Below are 26803 nucleotides of genomic sequence, written 5' to 3'. Positions count from 1 at the left end.
AAACTGACAATTTTTATTAGAATTCATGCAGTTTGTCATGATTTGAATATGAAAATTAGATTTTGGATTCAGCCAAAATTATGCATTTGGTAAACCCTTACAAACAGGGCCTTTTGATCTAATGCTGCCATTTGTTAACGTTTGTTTATTGCCTTGTTTGTTTCTGGTTGCCACATTATTTGTATTCTCCCCAGTGCATATTATAATAGCGCAGAATATTGTGAGCCACAGGATCAGTGGAGCTTGTGATACCTGAATCATGCCTATGGAGATGATCTCCCTCAGTTGAGGCAAGGAACATGAAATATATAAGTTGGTGTTGAGTCAAAGGTTTGTATATTTGCAGGGGAAAAGGCTGTACTTTCCTGAATAACACTTGTGTAATATAGTGAAAGCTGCTTTTATACTGTACTTGTAATTGGGATTTAAGTGGACAAAACTTCCATTCATCAGAAAATTGGTGGTTGTGGATACCAGCGAGTGAACACAGGGAGGCCAGTCAAAGCGACAGAGCCATTAATAGTTTCTTCAGAAGAGATCCAGCTTGTTCTGCTTCTATTCATCTTTATATGGGCAGGGTCAAATCACATTTACAGGCAAATGGTAGCCTCCAAAACTAAGCTGAGTGTCTGGGACAAAACCATTGACAATAAAATTATATCTGCTTTGCAGTAAAAGATCTTCTATGTATCTGCATAGATTTTGTGTGTCCTAGTCCTTCTCCTAGTTCTGTTCATTGAAATCCTTATACGTTACAGTATTCTATATTTTCTAATATTTCTAGGACAAACACATCCTAAATTCTCTGACAAGCCTGTTCTTATAGCATGTCTCCTAGTAAAGCAAACATGATTTTCCTTTCAGCCTAAAGAAATTTCTACACCCCGGTATGGGGGCCCACTCCTTCAAGGTGGTGCTTATATAATGCAGAAATTCAGGTTTTGCTGACAATTACTTCTTTTTTTTTTCCTGCTCCAGAACATGAATTGCTCCGTGTTGTTGCTATTGGAGATACAGGGATACAGAACAATTGTCTAATCCGTTTGTGCGCTGCTAGCTGACAAATGAAACATTATATAGGGTTATTTTTTATTATTTGACAATGATATTGCTGGGAAAAAAGAATAGAGCACTGCCTCAGGCACATAGTTTAACATAAACAAGCTGGTAACCTTGTGACTTCCAAAGTACTTCATTTGTCTAGGCTGGTTAATTTTGATCAGAAATATATTTTTGTGTAAGCATTTATCTTATATTATGGCTGTTTTCATTTTTAATTCACTTGTGAATTTGATACTGTATGTTTTTTTAAATTACAAAGTTCTGCCCAGTCTTTCATCTGCCTGCATGTTTGCGTAGATGAGACATATAGGATGAGGGTAGCAAAGGGAGAACATTCACAGCTGGACAAGGAGTGTGCAAGGGGGCTAAGCATCATCATGTAACTGTATAACTAAACTAAACCTGTTAAAAAATACTGTCATGGGAAAACATGTTTTTTCCAAACGCATCAGTTAATAGAGCTTCTCTAGCAGAATCCTGCATTGAAATCTGTTTTTAAAGTGCAAACAGAGTTTTTTCTTTATTTTATCTTGAAATTTCACATGGGGCTAGCCATATTCTTCATTCTCCCGGGTGTGACATCCATGCAACTCTGATAAACTTCAGTCACACTTTACTGCTGAGCTGCAAGTTGGAGTGATATCACGCCCCTCCCTTTCCCTCCCAGAAGCTGATCAGCAGAACAATGGGAAGGTAGCAAGATAGCAGCTACCTGACACCTGTATTGCTGAAAGTGGTAGATATAATAATAGCGCTCAATAGTAAGAAATCCAAGTCCGGCTTGGGACTCCTCCAGTTACATGGGAGTAGGAGAAACAATAGGGTACCTGAAAGCAGTTCTAATGTGTAGTGCTGGCTCCTTCTGAAAGCTCAGACTCTGGCACAATGCACTGAGATGGCTGCCTACTCACCAATTACATTACAACTAAAAAGTGCATTTGTTGGTTTAATAATAACATTTTAAATGGTAGAACAAATTATTTGCTATAAACTGTGTAATTTTAGAAATAAAAAGTACACCATTAAAATCATGACAGAATCCCTTTAACACTAAGCTGAAGATCTGTTCCCAAAAGGTTCTATACTGGATATAGGCAACCCTTGCCATTGCCTGGGAGCATTCGGTCCAAGATCCACCCCACAATAAATGGTCTGCAGAAGGATAGCATTTTTTCTCCACAGAATAACTGGAGACGATGCAATTAAAAATTGCTGTAACCGGCAACAGATAAGTCTGAGACGATGTGTTACTTGTATAAAGGAAGCTTTTTTGTCTATTATGTTGCTTAACTAGAATGTTGCCCCACTCTAAGTAGTTATTAGAGGGGTGGTTTAGGTTAACCTTTAGGTTAATGTCCCACAGGGAGATTAGTTGCCCGCAGATAAATCTACCGCAAGTAACTAATCTCCCCAAAATGCTTTACCTCCAGCAATAAAGTGAATTGCTGCTGAGAGAGCATATGTGTCGCTTTGTTTTCCAAAGTCACACAAAGTTTCCTCCTGCAGAAGGAAGCAATTCCTGTCTGTCTTTCAAATCACTGCCTGGTTGCTATGTTAAATTGGACTCTAGCGACCAGATAGCTGCCAATATTACAAACTGCTGCTGAAAATCTGCTGAACAAAAAGCAAAATAATTCAAAAACCGCAAATAAAAATGAAGACCAATTGCAAATTGTCTCAGTATAGCACTTTCTACATCATACTAAAAGTTTTTTGAAAGGTGAACCACCCATTTTATTATAGGCACCAGGGAGGTTTGAAATACATTGGGGCTATTTTGGCATTTTAATGTCCATGTATGTTATACTTTTGAAAAAAAAAAAATTATTTATTTTATTGATTGATCACTTATTTTTAAATAGCGACTTTTTTTATTTTTGACAACATTGTAGTTTCTCTTGCTATGGTCACTATACATGGCACTTATTTTCTATCAGACAGCTGCCATTTAGAACATATGCAATATGTTTCTAGCACTACATACTGGTAATCAGTTGTGATCAGACTTTTTTTCACACATTTTTTTGGAAAAAAAACGCTTTCCCGGTGCTTTACCACATATAAAGGAGTTCGTAATACAGCCATTAAGACAGATATACCAGAGTTTATCTAGGTGTAAACCATTGTCACTCAGGGCTGTTGGCTGACACTGCTGATATCTCTGGGAAGTGCACAGTTTAAATACATCTCATACAAGTGACTGTGGCTTAAAACTGCAGTTCCTATTCTCATCCAGAAGTTGTTTTTGTGAGCCATACGCCCAAGAATGGCTAAGAAACCCAAAAGATAACTTCAAAGCATACAGAACAACAGGATATGCATTAAAACATCAGCTTTATTAATCCATTAGGGCTGTGGCACACAGGGAGATAAGTCGCTGCGCAACAAATCTCCCTTGTTGGGGACAACTAATCTCCCGAAATTCCATCCCACCGGCTAAAATGTAAATCGTCTGTGGGATGGTATACACGGTGATTTGCCGAAATTGCTGAAGTTGCCTTGAGCGCCTGACGCGTTTCGTGCACAAGCACACTTACTCTGTCCCTTTAGAATGGCTAAAATAAAGAAAAACATTAAACCTTAGCTAAATTAACCTTTACCTTTAACCTCATACTGTACAAGTAGAAATAGTGATTTTACAATAAGTTATATAGCATCTCCAAATTTTCTTAATGGCATGGTCTGTGACTTTTCCAGTCACTATTTGGCAGCGTGTATAGATTATACCCGTTGGTTCACAGCCCATCAGATGAGTAGCTTGTGCCAAGGCAAGGGATCGCCTGGTATTGCTAAGAGATTACTTACTCTGGGAAATTGTTTGCTCAGTTTTTCAAGCGCTTGCCTGGCATGTGAACCAGGCAGCAGAATAAAGAATGAAGAAACTGACAGATGGAAAAGGGCAGGACGTGGGTAAATTATTGAGAGGCCACCCTCGTGGAAAGTTGCATGCAGGAAAGCTTCTGCCAAAAAGCTTTTTGTCCTGTGCTGTTTGAACAAGGCCAGCCAATAAATTTGTGCTGGAGTTGTGCCACCCTGCCTTTCTCATCAAGCACTCGTTCTTAGTTGTCCTATCTTTACACTGTATACTTGGGCTTGCCAGCTCGTCTCATTAAAACTGAACACCTAAAAAATCTACATGCTAACTGCCAAAAGTGTATACATACATGAATAAATAGGATTCCCCTTTTAAAACTGTACTCCACAATTTCTACAACTGATTACTATTGAAAGTTGCGTAGCATCAGTATTATTAAATCCAGTGCAGTCTGTATTATATATCTCTGCTAATTAGTTATTGCCCGTCACCTTGAAGATTTTGTGTTTAAAGTTAAGGGAATGAGAAAGCAAGCTGTGTTCCATAGGCAACTTGTTTCCCACTCACATACTGTAGATGAAAAGTGACTGCAGAGCCGCAAGGTATTATGGCCAAGGGTATCTGAATAGTTGCTGTTTGTTTCTACAGTTTCTCTAGGAAGAAGTTGCAGAGATAAACCCCCTTTTTATTCTCTATGGGAACTGTGGTTCTTATTGCACTAAAATTGAGTCATGTCTGAAAAAAGAATCTTTGCTCGAATTATTCGTTATAACCCTAATACATAAACTGCCCTAGCAGCAGTCTTTTTGACACCCCTCTTTTCTATGGTAAGATTTCTGTTCGATCTGTAAGAGCTTTATACTATAGAGTATCTGAAATGCTCATTTTAAGTGTAACAGGATACAAACACATACAGTATGCTAAATGTAAATGATGTGAATGAGGCTGTAATATTCCACATAGAGGGTTCATATTTATTTATACGTGCAGATTAGCGTGGAGAGATGGAGGGGGTTTTTAGAGCACATGTTTTTTCGTTTAAGGAAAATTAGCCATGAGCATATACTGCCTCATTTTCTTTGTTGTTAGGAAACAGACTTCTTCAATTGTGCTGGAAACATTCATTGTACAGATCTAGGCTGGAGCAAAACAATAGCATTTTATGTTTCTTCTCTTATGCCAGATTCTCTTGCGTTTCCTGTGCAATTACATAGAGGGGTCATTTTCTGTGTAGTCTTATTTTTTCCAAAATATAGATCTCAAGCCCAGTTGTATGAATGGTCCTGAGATTTTAAATAGAAAGCTTATTTGTTTTATACCACCATATAGACCCTTTGAGAACAAGTTGCTGCCCAAAAGTGGAAACATCATCACTCCAAACCCAAGCAGTTCCCCAATTCTGGCCATGTTGCATGTGTTGAAAAGAAAAAATAAGTATAACACAGGGATTAATGTACCCCTTATTGTAAAATACAAGAATATTAACAGCCACCAAGGAGTTCCATGATCATATAAATGTGCTTTTATACATGTCAAGGAATTCCGCATGTTACAACAGTTTCATGACACAAAAACCCTCCCTAAAAACCAGTTAAACCTGGTGACATGACAAAGTTGATAAAATGCCACCTATTTTGGCTTACACTTCATAACGTAAACAACTGATAATCTAGAGTACAATTGTTTCTGTACTTGGTCTTTTGCAGGTAAGTGCCACCCTGAGGCAGCCTTACACTGTAAGATCTGCTCGCTTGGCGAGGTCACTAAGCGAGCAGATCTTCTCCCGATATGCCCACCTACAAAAACTGTGGGCATAGGCACCAGCGGTCGGGGACTGCATCAACAAACCAATGCGGTACCCCATTCGACGTCAAAATCGAACCTGCCTGAGATATCAGTCGGGGAGGCCTTTCATTAGTGGCCATTCAGGGACAGATAAGCTGCCAAATTGGTCTAAAGGACCTATATCAGCAGCTAAAATCTTCCTGTGTATGGCCACCTTTTAAGGCAGCCTGGTGGATGCCACTCCCTTTGCTTAGTTTTTTTTGTGTCAGGGTGGGTAGATTGGGGGCCACACACAATAGTGCTCTCTGCACTAGAAACACCAAAAAAGTCAGAATTTTGGCTTTTTGCCGTCCCTGGCAAGCTGCCAGGCACTGCTGCATGAAGCAAGTTTCTAAACTCGCCTCATGGCAGCAGCACCCCTGTCTGTACTTACATATGCGATGGCAAACAGAATCAAGTCCTTCATGGCACTCCAGACGGTGAAACATATTAATCTGCATGTATTGTAAATTTTCTCTCTCTCGCTTTCAAGAATTCCATGCACATTTTAACTCTCTGATTTACTCTAGTAGTAATGCATAGAAGCAATTAACAAGTACAATACATAATTAAATTATACTCTGAGCAGCATTTGGCGCCTGGTATAGCATGATCTCTTAATCTCTGGCTGCTGTCTGAAGATGGTTTTGTATATAAATACCAGTGACAGGAATAGATTTCTTCACACTGACTCAGTCGTTGGTATTTTATGCACATATACAATCGTACTGTACAAAAGTCCATTTTAAATTATACACTATGAGGCTTTTCCAAATATATCCATCATCAGAGTTGCTTATGTTAAGTGCACCAAATGCATAAACATAAAAAAAATAGCGTTAAACACTTCTACTCACTTTCTAGAAATTTCCAGTGCTGTCCATGTTAGCTTGGATACAATTGGCTTGCACTGTGCAAATGCAACCAAAGGGGGGAAATGGCTAATAAGCATGGCATGAATGGAAAGCAGGAGTGGCAGTTTCTAGTTCTTCACTGGCAGCTGAAATACACTTGTGAAGAATATGCCCCATGTGTTTTAATCATAACAAATACTTTTATACTTAATTTTTTAGATTACAAGGCAGTATGGTAGAGCCCAAAGCCCCTAAGCTGTTGAAACAACAACATGCTCTCTACACCACAAGGAACCCCTGGACATTACACATGCTTCTGACCATTGATTACACCAGTATGGGATCTGTTATGCAGAAAGCTTTGAATAACGGGAAGGCCATCTCCCATAGACTCCACTTTTTGTAATAATAAAACAGTACCTTGTATTTGATGGTGACTAGGCTGCATGAATAGCAGATAACCCCTTATCCAAAGAATCCCTGGTCCTGAGCATTCTGGATACCAGGTCCCATACCTGTACTTAGAATTCCCTAGTTATTTTGCTACTGCCCCCAATGCATGTATTAATACATGTGCTTTGTATTTTGTCCCCTTGAAGTGGAGATAAAATGTTGCAAGCACAATGTTGATAGAATTCTTAGAAAATATTGCATTCTGCATGAATTCATGGCAAACTATGATGTCAGTCAGTGAGTCCTGCTGTTGTCTGTACCCCTTATGCATTCAAGACAACCTGGCTTCTTGTAAAGAGGCATGGACCTGACATCAACACAGAGTCAGTTTACTTATACTTTATTCATTTTTCATTAGTCTACTAGAAGAGTGTTCAGTCTTGGCTATTTATTTGACAGTGAGTACAACATTTTTTAAAAATGTTAACATTTTGTATGCAAAAACTTCAAAAAGCGTTACATTTTGTTATATTGCGATCAAGGTATGGAAGCATTTACCTTTGTGTCTGTAAAGGTTGCCGCAAAATTTTTTGTCATAAAAAGCAGGAAGTATTTAAACTGCAGTGTTTCTTTAATCTCCATCCAAGCAATCCCATATACAAGTACACTGAGTAAGCCTTGCAGAGAATTGGCTGCCATTCAGAATGTATACAGTACTCACTATGACAATGACATGTTCCTATTACTGAGCGCACAGAGTCTAGCGCACAGATGGTACTTATTCCCAGACAGATGAAGAATATAGGAAACATGCATCTCCAGCACTCATTACTGTATGAATGTTTAGCCTTTGCTGGGGTCTTGTATCACATGGAACAGGCACATTTTTATTTCCTTCAGTTTATAATAGACAGATCCGCATGATGCCATCTATTGTTTCGCTTATTCCCATTTGCACATTTTGGCATGTTCTGTTTCAGCATTTGTTGTTATACGCTGGAGAGTCATATACTTTATAATAACCTTGGAAAATATCAGGAGTTTTGATTTATTTTTATTGATTTTTGTCCAGATCAGGATTCTGGTAAATCGTAATTCTTTATTTAATGATATAGTGTTTAGTGCAGTCTAACCCATGGAACTAAATCACGGCATTACCCAGTACTACTTGAATAACACCCAGTGTATCGCTTTTTCCACTGCCGCTATCACAACCAGTGGCCCTGGATGAAGCCAGGCTTTCTTTGAATTGATGCGCTCAGTCTTTAACCAATCTTGACAGACCTGTCACTGGCTAGCTAAGGAGCATCCTATGGGCAATTAAATTACATCAGCATGTTTGCATTTCTGCCTGCAGCCTAATGGAACTCCCATAGCTGAAATTCCACTTTTTTAAACAAGAGAAGAGCATCAGCTGATGTTGTCACATTGCGCTATTAAAGTGTCCATGTGGCACTAGCCACACAGTGTATGCCTTTCAGCTGGAAAGCATGTGAAGATCTGTAGAACCATGGTTGCAAGCAATGTACCATGTACGATGTGGTTAAGAAAGTTTAGGAATGTTATGACTGTTGTACAAGTAATACGTGTTACGTGATCCATCTTTTTGCTGGTGAACGTTACATGTAGTTATTTATTATGCTTTGGGTATTTGGCTTAATTGTGACTCATAGGGAATGTATCATTTATGCAGGAAGGGGAGACTACACATTTTGCAAAGTAATTCATCCAAAAACAGATGAACAAGATAGTGGGATATGTATATACAGTAAGTATCTCCTTAAAGGAGACATATTGGATAAATGGGAAAAATGGCTAATTTTGTAGGCAATTATGAATAATATCCGGTGCTGGTTTCCCTTTGGGCTAAACATTAACCCTATCTGTAACAATGGCCCCTTTATTGGAGCTCCCTATAGATCCTCTCACTTCTCCCTCCAGTGTGAAATGGAGAGTGGGCGTGTCCTAACGGTCCCTGCCAGAAGCACAGTAGGAGGGGGAGAGCCAATCACAGCCCTGCACTCACACAAGCACAGACAGGCTTCAGTTCCCTATCAGGTCAGCCTAGCTGCTGATTGGTTCCTACCCTACAGTGCAGGGTACGGAGGGCCGCCGGCTCCCCAGCTCATCCAGAGAATTCAGCCAGCAGGAAGTGGGACAGATGGGCGGGGCTAGTGGGGTTTGGGGGGAATTTCTCAATAAATCAGTCAGAAACACAACTTTTTAAGCCCAATCCTTCTATATCTAGAGGAGTATAATTCCCTGGTACATTCATCATTTTTATAGGATATGTCTCCTTTAAAGGGGTTGTTCACCTTTTGAATTAACTTTTAGTATGATGTAGAGAGTCATATTCTAAGACAATTTGCAATTGGTCTTCATTTTTTATTATTTGTAGTTTTTGGGTTTTTTTTTAGTTCTTTAACTTTTTGTTCAGCAGCTCTTCACTTTGGAGTTTCAGCAGCTGTCTGGTTGCTAGGGTCCAAATTACCTTAGCAACTAGGGAGTGGTGTGAATGAGAGGCTGGTATATGAATGGGAGAGGGGCTGACTAGAAAGACAAGTAATAAAAAGTAACAATAAAACTGTAGATTCACAGAGCAAAAGTTTTTTGGCTGTGGGGTCACTGACCCCCATTTGAAAGCTGCAAAGAGCTGGAAGTAGAAAGCAAATAATTCAAAAACTATAAATAATGAAGACCAATTGAAATTGAAACGTTGCTGAATATAGGTATTCTATAACATACTAAAAGCTTTCTTTAAGGTGAACCACCCCTTTAAGCAAACTGTTTGGGTGTTCAGAAATGCCTGGGTGCAGCCAATGATTCTCTGGTTATACAACCACTTGTAACAAAGTATTAACAGCACAGACGCTGCAAAATTCCAGTTTGAAAACAAATCATACGAATGAACCCAATTCAGATTACATTCATTGCTTAAATATAAGAATTGTGTCCACACACAAGCTACTGCCTTCTGTTATCTGCCTATGTAGGTCCATGGTACATGATTGAATGGCCTTTTCTAGAGACAGCTGCTTCGTATTCGCAGTTTTCAGCATTGGGCCCTCGTGGGCCTCAGTAATCCCATCCAGCCCCAAGGCTCACAGCTGGACAGTGCTGCAAGTCAGGCCAAAATGTTGACTAAATAAATCCTCTCCGATATTTAGTCTCATGTCTGTGGTTACTTTATGTTGGCCTGGTGTATCGCTTTCCATCGGCTTGTATCCAGAAAGCTACTGGCAGGAAAACCAAAGCGTGTGAGTGAAACCTCCCAATTTAATAATAACATTTTCAGTAATAATACTAATATGTTGTATCTTATTCAGCCTGGCAGGAGGTCACAAACATAAGAGCACGCATGATTAAAGTCAGTAGACTTGTCTGGTTTTGGGATCAGTTAACTTTTATATAATTACAGCATTCTCTTCAAGATATGCTCATATTGAATATATTACTATATTATGTGCTATTTGGTTGTACTCCATACACTGGGGTTTATGAATTTACAACACAAAGCAGAATGGGGAATGTGACGGCATTCTTATTGACACACTGTGGTATCTTGGCCAGAACTGAAGCTTTCGCAGATCTCTCTTTGACCGCTTTAAATGCATTCTTCCTCTCTTACCAAAAGGAAAACAGGATACTTTATCAGTTTATTAATGTATTTGGATGAGGAGCTTTACTGTATAGAGCATTTCCCATGCTCCCAGCTTCTTCCAGAAAATAGTCCTCATTAGTTATTGTAAATGGCAGGAATTTTGACGTATTTCTGATGCAGTGCATCTGGCGCCCGCTCTTCTCAAAAAATCTCAAAAATCTTATTGCTTTTAAGCTGTTGTCTGGAATAGAAATCCCCTTGCTCTGCTGTGTGGACAATTGTTCCATCTAATGTATTATAAGTATGCATTGAGCTGAGGTGTTTTGGAATGACTGTCACGACTCTCAGGTGGCGTCCGGGTTATGTAAGGTTACAATGTGAGTAAGATGTGTTTAGCAATGAGAGCACCGTGTCCTGCCCTTTCAGTGCCACTTGCATAATGACATTATATCATTTTATATGCCATTACAGAAAATGTACTACCAGCCTGGATTTATAAGATGTATTTGCAGAGTTAATCTTTATATATTACAAAAGTAAAGGTTATATAAATGTTTGTGGAACTTTATCTTTTTTTGTGTTGATGGCACTTTTGCATAGGAAATAGCACAGCATATGAAGCTGGTTACTTTGGCAATGAGAATTTCCTGTGATATTGTAGTTTCAAGGCTTTCGAGGAAAGTGAAAATCGGCCATTCAGAATACTAATCAACTGATCTACCATTTTAATTTTATCCCATTATTCTTCAATTGATCACACAAGGTCTTAGGCAGGGATCCCCAACCTTTTATACCTGTGAGCCACATTCAAATGGAAAAAGTGTTGGGGAGCAACACAAGCATTAAAAAGGTTCCTGGGGTGCCAATAAGAGCTATAAATGGCTACTTAATAGCCCCTATGGGGACTGGCAGCCTACAGAAGGCTGTGTTTGGCATTATACTTGGTTTTTATGCAAACAAAACTTGCCTCCTTACCAAAAATTCAAAAATGAGCACTTGCTCTAAGGCCACTGGGAGCAACATCCAAAGGGTTGGGGAGCAACATGTTGCTCACGAGCCACTGGTTGGGGAACACTGGTCTTAGGTAATAAAAATATGGGGTACATTATGGAAATTAGTCTGCCTAAACAGAAAGAAGACGGAAGAAACTGAAGAATATAGCCGAGAAGCTTCTGCAGAAATACAGGAGCACCAGGTTATCAGGTTAGCAATTATAATCAATGGGGGACGCCCAATATTTTAAAACCCCTTAGTAATTATAGCTTTAGTACTCCTTTAACTCCATATGCAGACCCATCAGGAGAGTAAGCAGAAGCTTATTCAGGCAGTATAGTAAGGCTTCTTCTTCAAGGAAAAAAAATGTATATGTACAGTATACAAATAAATAGTATGTTAAATAGTTTTTATTTTTGGTGCTACTGGTCCTTTAATAGTCATGTTTACTTATGGCCTAATTCCATTTGAAGACTGTTGCTAATTATAAGCATCCATTAAAAAGAGAATATTCTAGTTTCATTACTGCCAGGATTGCACTGTGTCCCGTAGCATTGATTATGCACAGTGTAAGTGTATTGTTCATCTTAGCAGTAGTAATTAAAAGAGCTTGATTGTTATGTAAGATTCCAAGAAGACTGAATAGAGACTTCTTGCCATAATCTGTTGCCCAGACTGGGATAGCCAGCTCTTTTGCTTCCAATACCATAAGCTGTGACTTTTTTTTCACTTCTTAAGATGGAAAGAAAACATTGGGGGGGATTTAGTTTTTTTTTATTTATATTTAAGGCTTGTTGTCTGTTTATTCTGAATAATAACTGGAATGCTTTCTGTAATGTGTAGCATTGTACCTTAAGGGCAGTGATATGTGGGTTGTTTCCAGGTATTTGGCAACTGCGATTTTTAATAGCCCAAATAAGTGACAGTAAAACAGAATAGACTCGCCCGAAAGTGCTAGAAGCATTTCTACTCAGGTAGTTGTTACATGAATATGGTTTGGTGCTATTTGCTTAGACACCATCTTAATCCCCTGTTAGGTATTCATACATGTTTTCTAAACAGTAATACTTTTCTATACTAAAACTGTCTGACAAGGAAGCGGTTATTGGCATTTGCTTAGTTTGAATAGGGACCGTTCTCCCTGATGCACAGTGGCTACATGACTAAAGCACCTGGAGGTCATTTTTGCCACATGTTCACTGAAACACATAAAACAGTAGTGTACATCTGTGGGGATATAACGTTATGGACTCTCTCCTACAGAGGGATGTATTCTGCAGCCACTTTGTACATTCCAATCCCATGGGCAATGCCTATTAAACACTATATTCATACGTGATCCCCATAGACACGAAGAACATGAGAATTCCCCACAGTGTTGCAATGTGCACATTCTGCCTAGTGTTAGGCTTTGGTAAAAAATAGCAGTTGGTTCATTTTGTTTTCTACACCATAAATGTTGCACTCTTATGCAGCTGGAACTAATCTTTAGAGATCTTAAGTACCTTGTCTGTGTAGAACATGAACTGTAGCCATATGCAATATACATTTAATAATACACATTAAAAATCCACTGATTTAAACTTTTGTATCGTTTACACATAGCACTGAAAGTCTTCATATATTGGGTTAGATTCAAGTTGATGAGAAAAGCTTATCTCCTAAATCAATTTCAGATTTTTACATAGAGCCAGATGCAATGCAATGAGAAAAATATATCTCACTGTTTATCACATGAATACCTTATTAAGTCTATGGAAATAAACTAGAACTGGAACTGGAGAATTCAAATTGAATCTCACCCATAGGTTTTAACGTGATAATCCATAAAATAGTGTTTTCTTGTTGATTTGAATCTCCATTGCTCCTGAAACACATACATGGATCAATAAAGGAAGACGGCTCCCAAACTGTGGGGATAGGTCTTGGAGCATTGTCTGGGGTGGGAATCAGTCTGAAAGCCAATTTGGGAAAGATTTAAGGAGAATGCCTATTTGCTTTGCTAGATACACTGGAAGGCTAAGCTATACAGTGATTTAGGGTGAGATTGAGTGTGAACGCGTATATGATGTCCTAGATGTTCTTCGAACTACAACTGATACACTGATGTCTGACCAAAGCTCTTACCAAAGGTCGAACCTCAAAGGGGAACTTGGACTGAAAAAGTCAAACAACTACTGGACCTAGGGAATATAGAAATTTTTGCTCAGTGTGGTCATAATTGGTTAATGCTTCCCATTTCAATGCTAATATGTACTATATATATTCAGTACCTTTCTACTAGTATGTAAGAATCATTCTGGAATGCTAAGTTCCACATACCCGAGTGATAGCTGTCTTATAGTTTCATCCACCCATTCAAAAGATAGAAAGTGATTCACCACTGAAATGAGCATATTAATTAGCTTTCAAGTGCTTTTAATCCTTGATTTTAATCCATTTCTCTATGCTATCTATTTCACTGTGACATGGTTTACAGGTAATGGGAAAATCTAACCATTTTGTGATTTTTGGAATGCCTATCAAATAATGTTAACAGCCTGCTGATGTCCTTAAATGTGGTCTACAACTAACTCTCCTATCTGTTGTTATTAGTAAAATGAAGATAGTAAAGTCCTATATTGGGTGAATTATTCTGGTAAAACTGATTTATCTTTTGCTTCTGCATACTGTGTCTTCAAGGCACATTCAGCCCTGCAATCAGCATTTTCCATTGTTCCTTTTTCACGACCCAGATCACTCTAATATTTTTATCCGTGTTGGTGTTATTGGCAAAATTTAATCTATTTAGTCATAATATAAAGAAGTGATCTGTTTCTTAATGGGACATTCCCATGTGGAAGCCAGAATCCCAAAACCAAGTACATTTTTTATATTCCTGTTTTCCTCTTGTACATATCTCCTCCCAAACAATAGCGCTTTTTGTTTGTCTATGTCTTTAGGGTATTTTGGCTGATTAGCTGGGATTGACCACAAATATTCAGTTAGTCATTCCTTCCCAGTTCACACTGCTTCCTTCTATACACAGGAGCCCTTAGAGGTTCCGTACAGCCGATGTTGGGAGGATTTTGATTGCTGGAATTTAATATGAAAAAGGTGATAATGCATAAACACATTTTCTTTCCATTTCCAGTGACATATTTTTTCTAAAAGAAACTGCTTAGAAAAAAAAGAATAGTAGCTGACTAAATAAATACAGCCATCTGCTAATCTGATTAACATATGTATCCATGTATATTTGCAATTTTGTCATAAACTAGCCTCGCAATACATTTATTGGCATTATATCAAATTAAGGCACATCTGGTTTTATGCTTAAAACTTGCTGCCTGGAAAGTATTTTCACAGTTTAGTATGTAGAGCAGTATTTGCATAAACGAAAGAGCCACTGTTAGTTTTGTATTTGTTCCACAGAAGGTACTAACAAATATACTAGTTTGTATGGTAATTTTTGCACAGTTTTTTAGATATACATAAATATTTATATCAGTCTACATCAGTAAGACTTATTAATATGGGGCCTGTGTTATATAACTACATAGTCAACCTAGTCATTTTCATAAATATTTATGTTCTACTTTTATATACATGAGTAAAGATGTACCGTGGAACCTGCTGTACTTTTAATTTCCTATAAATAATATTCATTAATTACAGGGTTCCACTGTTGACTCTCTGATTCCCATTTAATTGTTTGCAATTTCAAAGAAGTGACGTCTGGAACGTCATAGTTTCTAGTCTATATTAGGTTTAACACATCAACAGATGCCCAGTTTGACCAGACTAGCTGACATGCTCAAGTCCCTTTGATCTAGTTTGTGGTGGACATTCAACCGATGTTTATGTAAGAAAAATTGTACAACTAGGAATTAGCTGAATGAACTGGTGGCTTCGCCCACTTGGTGGTTTGCTCCATGCGACTACTAAACCGTTGGGACCTTATTTTAAGGTTGTGCAATCATTTAAGGTTTCTCATTAAAATGCATTAACTGTTCAGTGTGTGCCACCCTGCTACGTGTATTTATCTGAAATATTTTAAGATGATCTAGTAACCTTTGGGCAGAGGCACACAGGGAGATTAGTCAACCCGCAACAAATCTTTGTTGCCTCGGGCAACTAGTCTCCCCGCAATGCCATCCCACCGGCAAGAATGTAAATCGCCAATTGACCAGATATCAATAAGACAGATTAAAAAAATCTTATTTAGCCTGTATCCTTGTCGTTATCATCTGCACAATCTCATAGCATAGGAGCTGTCGGACTAAGGACTGCATCAATGAGCCAATGCAATCCCCGATCTGACTCGGAAAATCAAACCACACTTTCCAGACAGTACATCTTAAAACTGAAATAAGTTCAGACTTACTTCATGGGACATTCACACTATTAAAAAGGACAGTAATGCTCTGTTCGTCTACTATGGCATCACTTTTCAGTATCCTGATGGCTGGAGGCATAAGAACAGTTGATCACAGAGACATTACAGAGATGTCCTGGCTAGGCTGATTTTAAGAGGGGACACAGTTGCCACCTATTGATCATTTGCTTGATTTCCAGTGTTGTTATATGGCCATCACTGGAGACTGGCAGCCTTTAGAATTTCCTGGCATGTGTCCCAGCTGACACTCACTATTTTGGGTGCAACCAAGCTGAAGCTATAGGATTGCACTGTTTTGTGAACAGCACAAGAAAGTCTCTCAGACCTTGTCCAAACCTAATGTTTAATCTGATTGCATTCTTGTATGGTAAATCAAATGCAACTCAGCTGACTAAAAACACTTCTTATGATATAGATGTGATTTTTGTAATGGTGGTCATTGTGTTGCGTCTTATGTTTCTTAAGAGTTCAAACATGCTGGGATTGGAACTTCCCTGGTATTGGAACTTCAACGTTTTACCAATGAGCCACATTCAAATATAAAAAGAGTTGGGGAACAACACAAGCATAAAAAATGTCCTGGGGTGCCAAATAAGGGCTGTGATTGGTTTTTGGGAGCCCATATATGGACTAGCAACCTACAGGAGGCTCTGTTTGGCAGTACAGGTGGTCTTTATGCCTCCAAATCTTGCCTTTAAGTCAAAAATGTAAAACTAAGCACCTACTTTGAGGTCACTGGGAGCAACATCCAAAGGGTTGGTGAGCAACATGTTGCTTGCGAGCCACTAGGTGGGGATCACTGTTCTAACTACTGTTCTTACCCACTTTCAGCTTAGAATGCATTGCTCCTCATCAGAGATACCTCAGTTAATAACATAGTTTCTGTTGTGTCATTGCTTAATGACACAAAGGCCACTTTGAGGGTCTCGTTTTACAGAAGCCCAGAAGTGTTGTGCTAAAGCTCCCCCACAGGCACAATGAATTTGTCTACAGGCTCTTGCCACAGGCCATCAATTGTTAGGAGGCAGGTGCCCGGGAAAAGCTTGCATACCTGCATTTTTTGGGCTACATTTATACACTGTACCCAGTGTGCCAAATCAGTTTAGACATTGTTACATTACTGTCATGTATATTGTGATGTGTAATTTGTACATGGATAATATTTAACTACATGGGATCTCTTATCCGTTATCCAGAAAGCTCCAAATTATGGGAAGGAAATCTCACATTGACTCGATTTTAATTAAATTTACATTTATTTTTTTTAAAAATGATTTCTCTATCCTCTAATAATAAAACAGTACCTTGTACAAATATCGGACCCCTTACCCAGAAACCCTTTATCCAGAAAGCTCCGCATTACGGAAAGTCCATCTCCCATAGACTCCATTTTAATCAAATAATTCAGAATTTTAAAACTGATTTCCTTTTTCTCTGTAATAATAAAACAATACCTTGTACTTGATCCCAACTAAGATATAAATAAGCCTTATTGTATGCAAAACAATCCTATTGGGGTTAATTAATGTTTTATTGATTTTTTTAGCAGACTTAAGGGCTCTGGCACACGGCGAGATTAGTCGCCCGCGATAAATCTCCCTGTTCTCGGGCGACTAATCTCCCCGAAAATGTAAATCGCCGGTGGGATGGCATACGCGGCGGCGCGATTTCAGTGAAATCGCGGAAGTTTCCTCTCAAGGCAACTTCCGCAATTTCAATGAAATCACGCCGCCGCATATGCCATCCCACCGGCGATTTACATTTTCGCCGGTGGGATGGCATTTAGGGGAGATTAGTCGCCTGCGAACAGGGAGATTTGTCACGGGCCCTAAGGTATGGAGATCCAAATTACGGAAAGACCCCTTATCCAGAATACCCTTGGTCCCGAGCATTCTGGATAACGGGTCCTATACCTGTACTTGATCCCAACTAAGATATAATTAATCCTTATTGGAACAATAAGAACAATCCTGTTGGATTTATTTAATGTTTAAATGATTTCTAGCAGACTTGAGGCATGGTGATCCAAATGACAGAAAACCACTTATCTGGAAAACTCCAGGTCTCAAGCAATCTTGATTATAGATACTATACATATTATATATAAGTCCTAAAGGACATTTACATTATGTGCTAGAATAGCTTCTAAAATCAAAGTTTCTTCACAATCTGTTCACATATGAAGTAAATGTCTTTGAAATTTCATTAATCTACCTCTTATCATAGACAACGTCTACTAACTGGTACTTAGTAAAGGAAAATCTATACTTTGTTCTGCAATCTTATCAGCACAGCAATATTAATTCACTACAAGTATGTAGAGATTGTGAGAACAAGCAAGAACTTGTTTTAGTCTCACTCAATATTTTCATTCATTATTTGCTGGAAAAACCTGAACCATAATGTGATAAATTTAATTAAGCAACTTCCTGCACTTTTTATGGCCTGTGCTAATTATTTATTTCAGCTGGAGTTAAATTGGAAATAAAGATTGCAGTTTTTAATAAAATGATATGCCGTGCATCCAGTATATACAGTGGTGTGAAAAACTATTTGCCCCCTTCCTGATTTCTTATTCTTTTGCATGTTTGTCACACTTAAATGTTTCTGCTCATCAAAAACCGTTAACTATTAGTCAAAGATAACATAATTGAACACAAAATGCAGTTTTTAAATAAAGGTTTACGTTATTAAGGGAGAAAAAAAACTCCAAATCTACATGGCCCTGTGTGAAAAAGTGATTGCCCCCCTTGTTAAAAATTAACTTAACTGTGGTTTATCAATTTCAATTTTCAATTTCAATATCAATTTCTGTAGTCACCCCCAGGCCTGATTACTGCCACACCTGTTTCAATCAAGAAATCACTTAAATAGGAGCTACCTGACACAGAGAAGTAGACCAAAAGCACCTCAAAAGCTAGACATCATGCCAAGATCCAAAGAAATTCAGGAACAAATGAGAACAAAAGTAATTGAGATCTATCAGTCTGGTAAAGGTTATAAAGCCATTTCTAAAGCTTTGGGACTCCAGCGAACCACAGTGAGAACCATTATCCACAAATGGCAAAAACATGGAACATTGGTGAACCTTCCCAGGAGTGGCCGGCCGACCAAAATTACCCCAAGAGCGCAGAGACAACTCATCCGAGAGGCCACAAAAGACCCCAGGACAACATCTAAAGAACTGCAGGCCTCACTTGCCTCAATTAAGGTCAGTGTTCACGACTCCACCATAAGAAAGAGACTGGGCAAAAACGGCCTGCATGGCAGATTTCCAAGGCGTAAACCACTTTTAAGCAAAAAGAACATTAAGGCTTGTCTCAATTTTGCTAAAAAACATCTCAATGAGTGCCAAGACTTTTGGGAAAATATCTTGTGGACCGACGAGACAAAAGTTGAACTTTTTGGAAGGTGCGTGTCCCGTTACATCTGGCGTAAAAGTAACACAGCATTTCAGAAAAAGAACATCATACCAACAGTAAAATATGGTGGTGGTAGTGTGATGGTCTGGGGTTGTTTTGCTGCTTCAGGACCTGGAAGGCTTGCTGTGATAGATGGAACCATGAATTCTACTGTCTACCAAAAAATCCTGAAGGAGAATGTCCGGCCATCTGTTCGTCAACTCAAGCTGAAGCGATCTTGGGTGCTGCAGCAGGACAATGACCCAAAACAAACCAGCAAATCAACCTCTGAATGGCTGAAGAAAAACAAAATGAAGACTTTGGAGTGGCCTAGTCAAAGTCCTGACCTGAATCCTATTGAGATGTTGTGGCATGACCTTAAAAAGGCGGTTCATGCTAGAAAACCCTCAAATAAAGCTGAATTACAACAATTCTGCAAAGATGAGTGGGCCAAAATTCCTCCAGAGCGCTGTAAAAGACTTGTTGCAAGTTATCGCAAACGCTTGATTGCAGTTATTGCTACTAAGGGTGGCCCAACCAGTTATTAGGTTCAGGGGGCAATTACTTTTTCACACAGGGCCATGTAGGTTTGGATTTTTTTTCTCCCTAAATAATAAAAACCCTCATTTAAAAACTGCATTTTGTGTTTACTTGTGTTATCTTTGACTAATAGTTAAATGTGTTTGATGATCAGAAACATTTTGTGTGACAAACATGCAAAAGAATAAGAAACCAGGAAGGGGGCAAATAGTTTTTCACACCACTGTAGTATAGCAGTGACAAGTCAGTCACTGGCATTTGTGTATGCAAATACCTTCCTGTTTTATGGCTGGGGCATTTTGATTGGCTCTTCTTCCCCTTATGTTTGCATGGGTTAACTGTTAGCTCTCTGGTTTCGTAACATAATTCAAAAACATACTGGCAATGGGTCAGTGGATGCTATAGTTATTTTATATCAGACCTAATGTGATAATGTGGTGGTCAATCTATGTAAAAGTGCTAACATGTTTGCAGTATATAAATAAAGCAAAATAATACTGGTTAATACCCAGAGAGTTCATAGAAGCAAATCTCCTGCTCCTGTCATTAGCTTCCTGCTGCAGCTCTAGCCACTGGTAGATCAGATCACACATTCTGTTGGGAGGGGGAGAGAGTTCTTATGCATTCTTGTGGGAGGGGGGAGCAGGAGAAGGGAGAGAGCTGCTCAGACTCTGGCTTCGGGAATGAAGGGTTTTTCTGAGAGAGGAAGTCTGATACAGAATTACATGTGTACACAAAAAAGACAAGAAATCCAGTGTTTCTTTTGAAAGTGGACTTAGTGCAGCGTTTCTGTGAGTGCTTATGGCTGTATTTACATAGACCTTTCTGTTAAAGCTTACTTAGTTTTTACCTTTTACAAATATAAATAAGTGCAATTCTCAGTGTATGCTCCTCACTTCAGATACCTCGTGTCCCAGGTCAAATAAAAAGGGTGATATAAGTAAAAGTCATCACTGGTGTTAAAAAGCACATGAGAGTGCACATTGTGAAGTAATAACAGTATTACACTATATTGTTTTTTTTTTTTTTTTTTTTTTTCTTCTTTTCCTCATAAGACCTCATCGCTAAGTCTAAAGCAGAAGAGGGCACTTTGGAGTTATTTATTGAATTTTAGTTTTTACCTTTCCTTCTCCTTTAACATAATATAAAATCTGTTGGTTATGTAATCATTCTGGAGGTATCATTTTTCGTTTTTTAAGTCCTGATCTCTTTCCATTCACTTAAATAGAAAGTGGAATGCGTCGCCTACTCCTACAGTTAGACAAAAATGCATTTTGTAGTGGCATTCATGTGGCTTTCCTTCATGTTATCTGGACTGGATTGTCTGTTCGCTAGTTTACTTAACATGTTGATAGAACCTTGCTCATGGACTTATTCCAAGGTCTCATGTACAGTGGAAGTAGATAAACAGAAGATATTTACTAACTTATTATCCACCACCATACAGACCAGATGACTAGGGAAGTTATTTGTTTATAATGAGTACGGACGTCTGTTGGGTGGGGGATTATTGCAACTGAGAAGGTACAACAGCCTTCCTACAAATCTATACTAATATTCAGCTTGTAGCTATGTTGCTTTTGAAGGGCAACACTTAGCATTACACACTGACATCATATGCATGTTGTTTGAGAACATTATCAGAGAAAACAAGTTAGTTAATTTCAACAACAGAAGAAAGAACGCACCACGGCTCTCCATTGTTGGGCTTATCACTGTAGATAAAACCTGCCGTGCTGTACTGGAGATTAAGCTGCAATTCCATTTGCTGACATTTCTCTTCCTCCTTATAATTGCATTCATGTCCACAAAAACTTAAACACTTCCCCTAGAAATGCCATCTGATTTTACGCCTATGCTGTCTGCAAACTAAGGCCAATGACACACGAGGAGATTAGTCGCCCCATGATTAATCGCCTCATATGCGTCGTTGCAGCTTTCTGAAGTCACCCGAAGTTTCCTTGTAAGAAAACTTTAGCCAACTTCAGAAAGGTAAAACTAAGGCTTTTAGGACACCTAATGGAGAAACACCACATACCTTATTGCCCTTACAGTACAGAGAACAATATTAACAGATTTAGTAGGAGACTTGCATTGTGTGACCATATAAAGCCCCCATGGATCCAGAATTCATTAGATATTATCTTGGATGAGAAATAAACCATTTAGCCCATGTTATGATAAGGGCCAAGCTAATTTTGGATTTTTTAGATTGTTCTCTCTGTAATTGTTTGCTGTATTATTAGCGATCAAAGCCAAAAGTAAACTTGTTGGACAACTGATTGACTCCAGTCAAATTTGCAACTATTCACATGACATGAGTAACGTCGGATCCTGACCCACCCTTCTCCCAACCAACACCCCCTTTTACCTCTTTACCTACCATCCCCAATAAACACACGAACACCAATTCTTGGGATAAAATGGCCGCAGAAAATTTATTAACAACAATCAAAGTTTTTATTTAAAACATAACATAAATAACAAATGTGAAACAAAACATCTCAAACATAACACAAATGTTTGTATAACAAACAAACCAACTTTTAAATAACCAAACACTGTAACAATCCAATAACTGCGCAGCGCAACTGGCGCTGCCAGCTGCCCTTCTAGCCCGGAACCAACTACCCAACAAAACTCACCTCCTAATCCACTTTCTTACCCCTGAGGTTCCAAGCATGCCAGTCCCAATTAACTATAAAACTAACCCAACCATTATTTTCCCCCAACTAAATCACCCCGCCCACAACACTCCTCTATCTCCACCTCTATAGGGAGGGAGGGTGGGCGTTTTACTATGCTGACTAAAATGGATTGAGAAGCAGGAACGGTTTACCAGCATTTATACCTTTTATGAATCAATGAATCACCTGCAACTGGGAGTGGCTAAGTCTGTCCAACGTATCTGTCATGCCCCTGCTTCCCTACGTTACACTACGGGTCATTGGGCTACTTTCCATAAAGGTTGGTAGGAATACATTGGCGTTTCAGGTGTGAGCATTTTGCTCTTTTTTTTTCAAGTGCTAAAAATTTATGAAACAGAGCAGAAGTCATATTCCCCTAAATCCGTGATCCCCAACCAGTGAACATTTTTCATGCTTGTGTTGCTCCCCAACTCTTTTTACATTTGAGTGTGGCTCAGGGGTAAAAATGTTTGGGGACCCCTACCCTAGATTATGCAAACAATCCCACTCAATAGTATGTATAGCTTTGTAAACAAACCCACTTTGAGAAACCACATCTTCATTTGCTTTATTACCAATTGCTGCTTACAGTTTCCATGACCTGCTCTACTTTATTCTATATTTACTTGTTGAGACAAACAAGATAATATTAAGTTAATGGCAGTTTTATTATTGTGGAAGCCACTGTACATGCTTTAGCAGTTCCTTGTTAGGAGGGAATTGTTTGCACACAACCGCACACGGCAAGTAAAGTATTTATATCCTGGCGAATTGATGTAACCTTATTAGATGTCTGGAGCTACCACTGTAACTAAGTTGCATTGAGCTTTGCAGAACAAGTTCAGAAATAGTGCAGTTGTGCTCCACCCCACTCCCCCCCCCACAGACTTCTTATGTCTCTCTCCATCCATTTTCAGTCATGTGAGGAAATCTAAAAATACAGCCATCGCCAACTGCCCTTACTCAGCTACAGCCGTTGTGTACCCCGGATAACACTGAAACCTGCTGCACAAAAATAAGTGTGTGTGACAGCAGAGAATAAATCTTCCAGTTAAAATAGTCATGGCACCTCGCAATGCAACAGGACAGAGAGTGATGGCTGCTGTGTGAGGACTCTGAGCCTGACAGTGAGATGAATTATTGTGCAAAACAGAGAGTCCGGGCAGTTTTCAATACAATTCAGATTTAAATGAGGTTTTATTCTCACCCTTTGTTTCTTATTAGAAAATCTCATTTCTATTCATGCCTTTTTTTTCTTCTCTTATACGCTCTTCCCCTCACACTTCAGTAGGCGCTCGAGCAAAGCTGGAATAAATATGGAAACTCACAGCCAGACAATGGACAGTGCGACGCTGATAAATTTTTCTCTCTAGAGCAAACTCGCTTTTCTAGCCCACTGTTTATTTATATTTCTTTGAAGTATAGAAAATATAAGCAGCTTTATTTAATATAATGTTGTGGGGATGATTCTCATATATATGGACATAAATTTTTTTTGATATATAGATACATTAACTTGAGGTTTTCAATTTTTAACAGCTCCCTGTGGAGGGAATAGGTTTAATTTGACCTTACAAATTGCATGCCAAACATCTTCCCCTACACTTATAGAATAGCTCATTATATATTGCAGCTTTCTTTGAAATAATAAAAAGCATATGCCCTGGGAAATATTGCAAGCTTTTTAAATTCTTTTTATTTCACTCAGCCCAAATTTACAGGCAAAATATTTTTTATTGAATACATGTAAGGAACCTACCAATGCAGATGTCATCGCAACCTTTGTTATATAACATTGGCAGTCATCATCATAACTGCACCAGACTGGTCAAATCTAACTTCTTAGTTTGTGTTTTCTACTAGAAGAGGTCAAGTGTTGCTTATGTTATTACATAAACTGAGTGTCATGCATATGTGTATGCGTGAGGAACAATTACCTGTATTCAAACGCATAGTTTATTTGCAGGTGTTATTATTAATATTTGGCATGCTACAGTTAACTGTGGAAGTACCAGTTTATCAGACGATTTACTCAACATTTTTAGTTGCATGCAGGAAGATAAATTGATTTTAAAACCCAGTAGACAGGATTGCCATCCCAGCTCCCCTTGGCATGCTTAAGGACACATAAACATCTGTCATTAGGCTTCCTATATAGTTCACTGAAAGCCGTTTCTTACACAGAAACATGACTAGGGACAAAAGGGTTAAACATTGACAATAACAGGGCACCAGGGAAAGGAAGGAAATGCAGGGGGGGGATCATGCAATGTCCAGTGGGACAGCTTTAAATTACCTGTTGTTTTTATGGTTTCTGTCAGATGGTCCCGTGATTGGAAACAACCTCACGAATAATAAAGGGAAACATTCTGCATATTGTAGGGGTAGGAAAGAAACCTGTTCCCCTCTTCCCAATAACTCATAATTATAGATATTTCCCTAAACTCTCACAGCCCTTACATTGGCCATTCCCTTATGTTTCTATATGCTATATGTTTCTGTAGCACTGGTGATGCTACATGTGCACTTTGTCAGAAGGGGTGCATTCTGGGAGACAGGCCACAGCTCAGTGGTCAAATGTAATACACCTGTGTCAGAAGGGCATGTCCTTTAAACTTATTAATCAGTTATATTATTTACTTTAATGCCGTCACAACATTTTAAAATATATTTTAATTATATTCCAAAGAAATGACAAAAAAAATCTTCCTATAAAAGAATATTACCTGAATGGAATATTAACAGAACCTGCTATTAAGAATGGCACGTGCTGTAAAAACCAAGGCTCTGAGAAGAGCAAAAACTTTTTTGTGATGATTTGATTTTTGTATGGAAGAAACTAAAGGTGCTCCTGGCTTCCTGTTGTAAGCCTGTAATAAGGAACAGCAGGGAATTACCAGTGCAAAGACAGAATGTTCTTTCTGTACACATGGATGTTATTATGGCTATTGTAGCACAATAACATTTGTGATTATAGAATCTTAATCTTATTTTTTTTTTTAAATGTGTGTGTGTATATATATATATATATATATATATATATATATCCTAATATTCCTGTTGTATGTCATTTACCTGCAAATGAAGCTCCCCTCTGGCTGACTATTATTTCATGTTAGTGTAACCCCATTAGTTTGCAGTGCTTTAGATTTATAAGATCAAGATTTGCCCCCCTCACTGCTAACTGGTATGCTCTGCTCCTCCTCTTACCCTGTACATGAGGGTGGTTCAAGCGATATTTTTTAGACTAATCTGCCCATTATAATCTGAATAGCCTCACATTTCTAATTCTGTATAATATTAAAGCTTTTTGTCCATGTCTTCCTTTACAGACACCAGCCATCATAGCCGTACAGGTGCCAATAGGCCTTGCTACACATTTCTTCACTGTGGCCAGGAAAGAAGACTCGTCCTCTCCCGAACAGAGTCTCCTCGCTTCCACTGCCAAGCCAAGGGCAAAAATATCCGCCTGGACACTTATGGAAGGAAAGCCATCCGGCGCAACAGCTTTTGTAATGGAATAACTTTTACTAGCCGGCCCATCCACTTGTATGAAAAGGTCCGCCTGAAGTTGGTGTCTGTACACCATGGATGGAGCGGGGCACTACGTTTTGGGTTTACTATACATGACCCTGCTCAAATGAAGCTAGAAGATATACCTAAATATGCTTGTCCTGATTTAGTTACCCGACCAGGGTACTGGGCTAAAGCTTTACCGGAAAGGTTTGCTCAGCGGGACAATATCCTGGCATTTTGGGTTGACAGACATGGAAGAGTCTTCTACAGTGTCAATGATGAGGAGCCCGTATTATTTCATTGTGGAGTGAAAGTCTCCAGCCCTCTGTGGGCATTGATTGATGTATATGGTATCACTCAAGAAGTTCAGCTACTAGGTAAATCACTTATGTTTTTTGAATTTGCAAATAGATACATTTTTTGGTCTCACAGGTCTTCCTGATTTATTACAAATCTTATGTTTGGTTGGAGTAAGACAACAATGTCTTATTATGTGACCAAAATGGCATGCTTTTATGAAAAATGTTTTTGGCACTATGTTTATCTATAACATTTCTAAAAATGTAAAATAATAATGAATACGTGTTACTGACATATTCCTGTCATTGAGAGGTAACAGGTCAATAGTGACAAATAAGTGGTTTGCAAATCACCCCTCAGGCCACACAAAATCAGACCAGTCATACTGGCTTAGGAGCAGCCTGTAGTGCTGGTTGCCTTTGTATCTGAACCTTCTGGA

At 38.7% G+C, this 26803-nt stretch overlaps 1 protein-coding gene across 1 annotated transcript in view; it reads left to right on the top strand.

Annotated features, from left to right (window-relative positions):
* neurl1b (neuralized E3 ubiquitin protein ligase 1B) overlaps positions 1-26803 on the top strand; it is a 54591-nt gene that overhangs the window by 14613 nt on the left and 13175 nt on the right. Inside the window, exon 2 of the mRNA XM_002941547.5 lies at positions 25881-26441. Within this exon, the coding sequence (XP_002941593.1) occupies positions 25881-26441 (561 nt within the window). The remainder of the gene's footprint in view (positions 1-25880; positions 26442-26803) is intronic.

This window comes from Xenopus tropicalis, chromosome 3 (assembly GCF_000004195.4).
Source record: "Xenopus tropicalis strain Nigerian chromosome 3, UCB_Xtro_10.0, whole genome shotgun sequence".
In the NCBI taxonomy this organism is placed as follows: domain Eukaryota; kingdom Metazoa; phylum Chordata; class Amphibia; order Anura; family Pipidae; genus Xenopus; species Xenopus tropicalis.
Note: the sequence above shows the minus strand (reverse complement) of the source record. Positions and strands in the feature narration are given on the sequence as shown.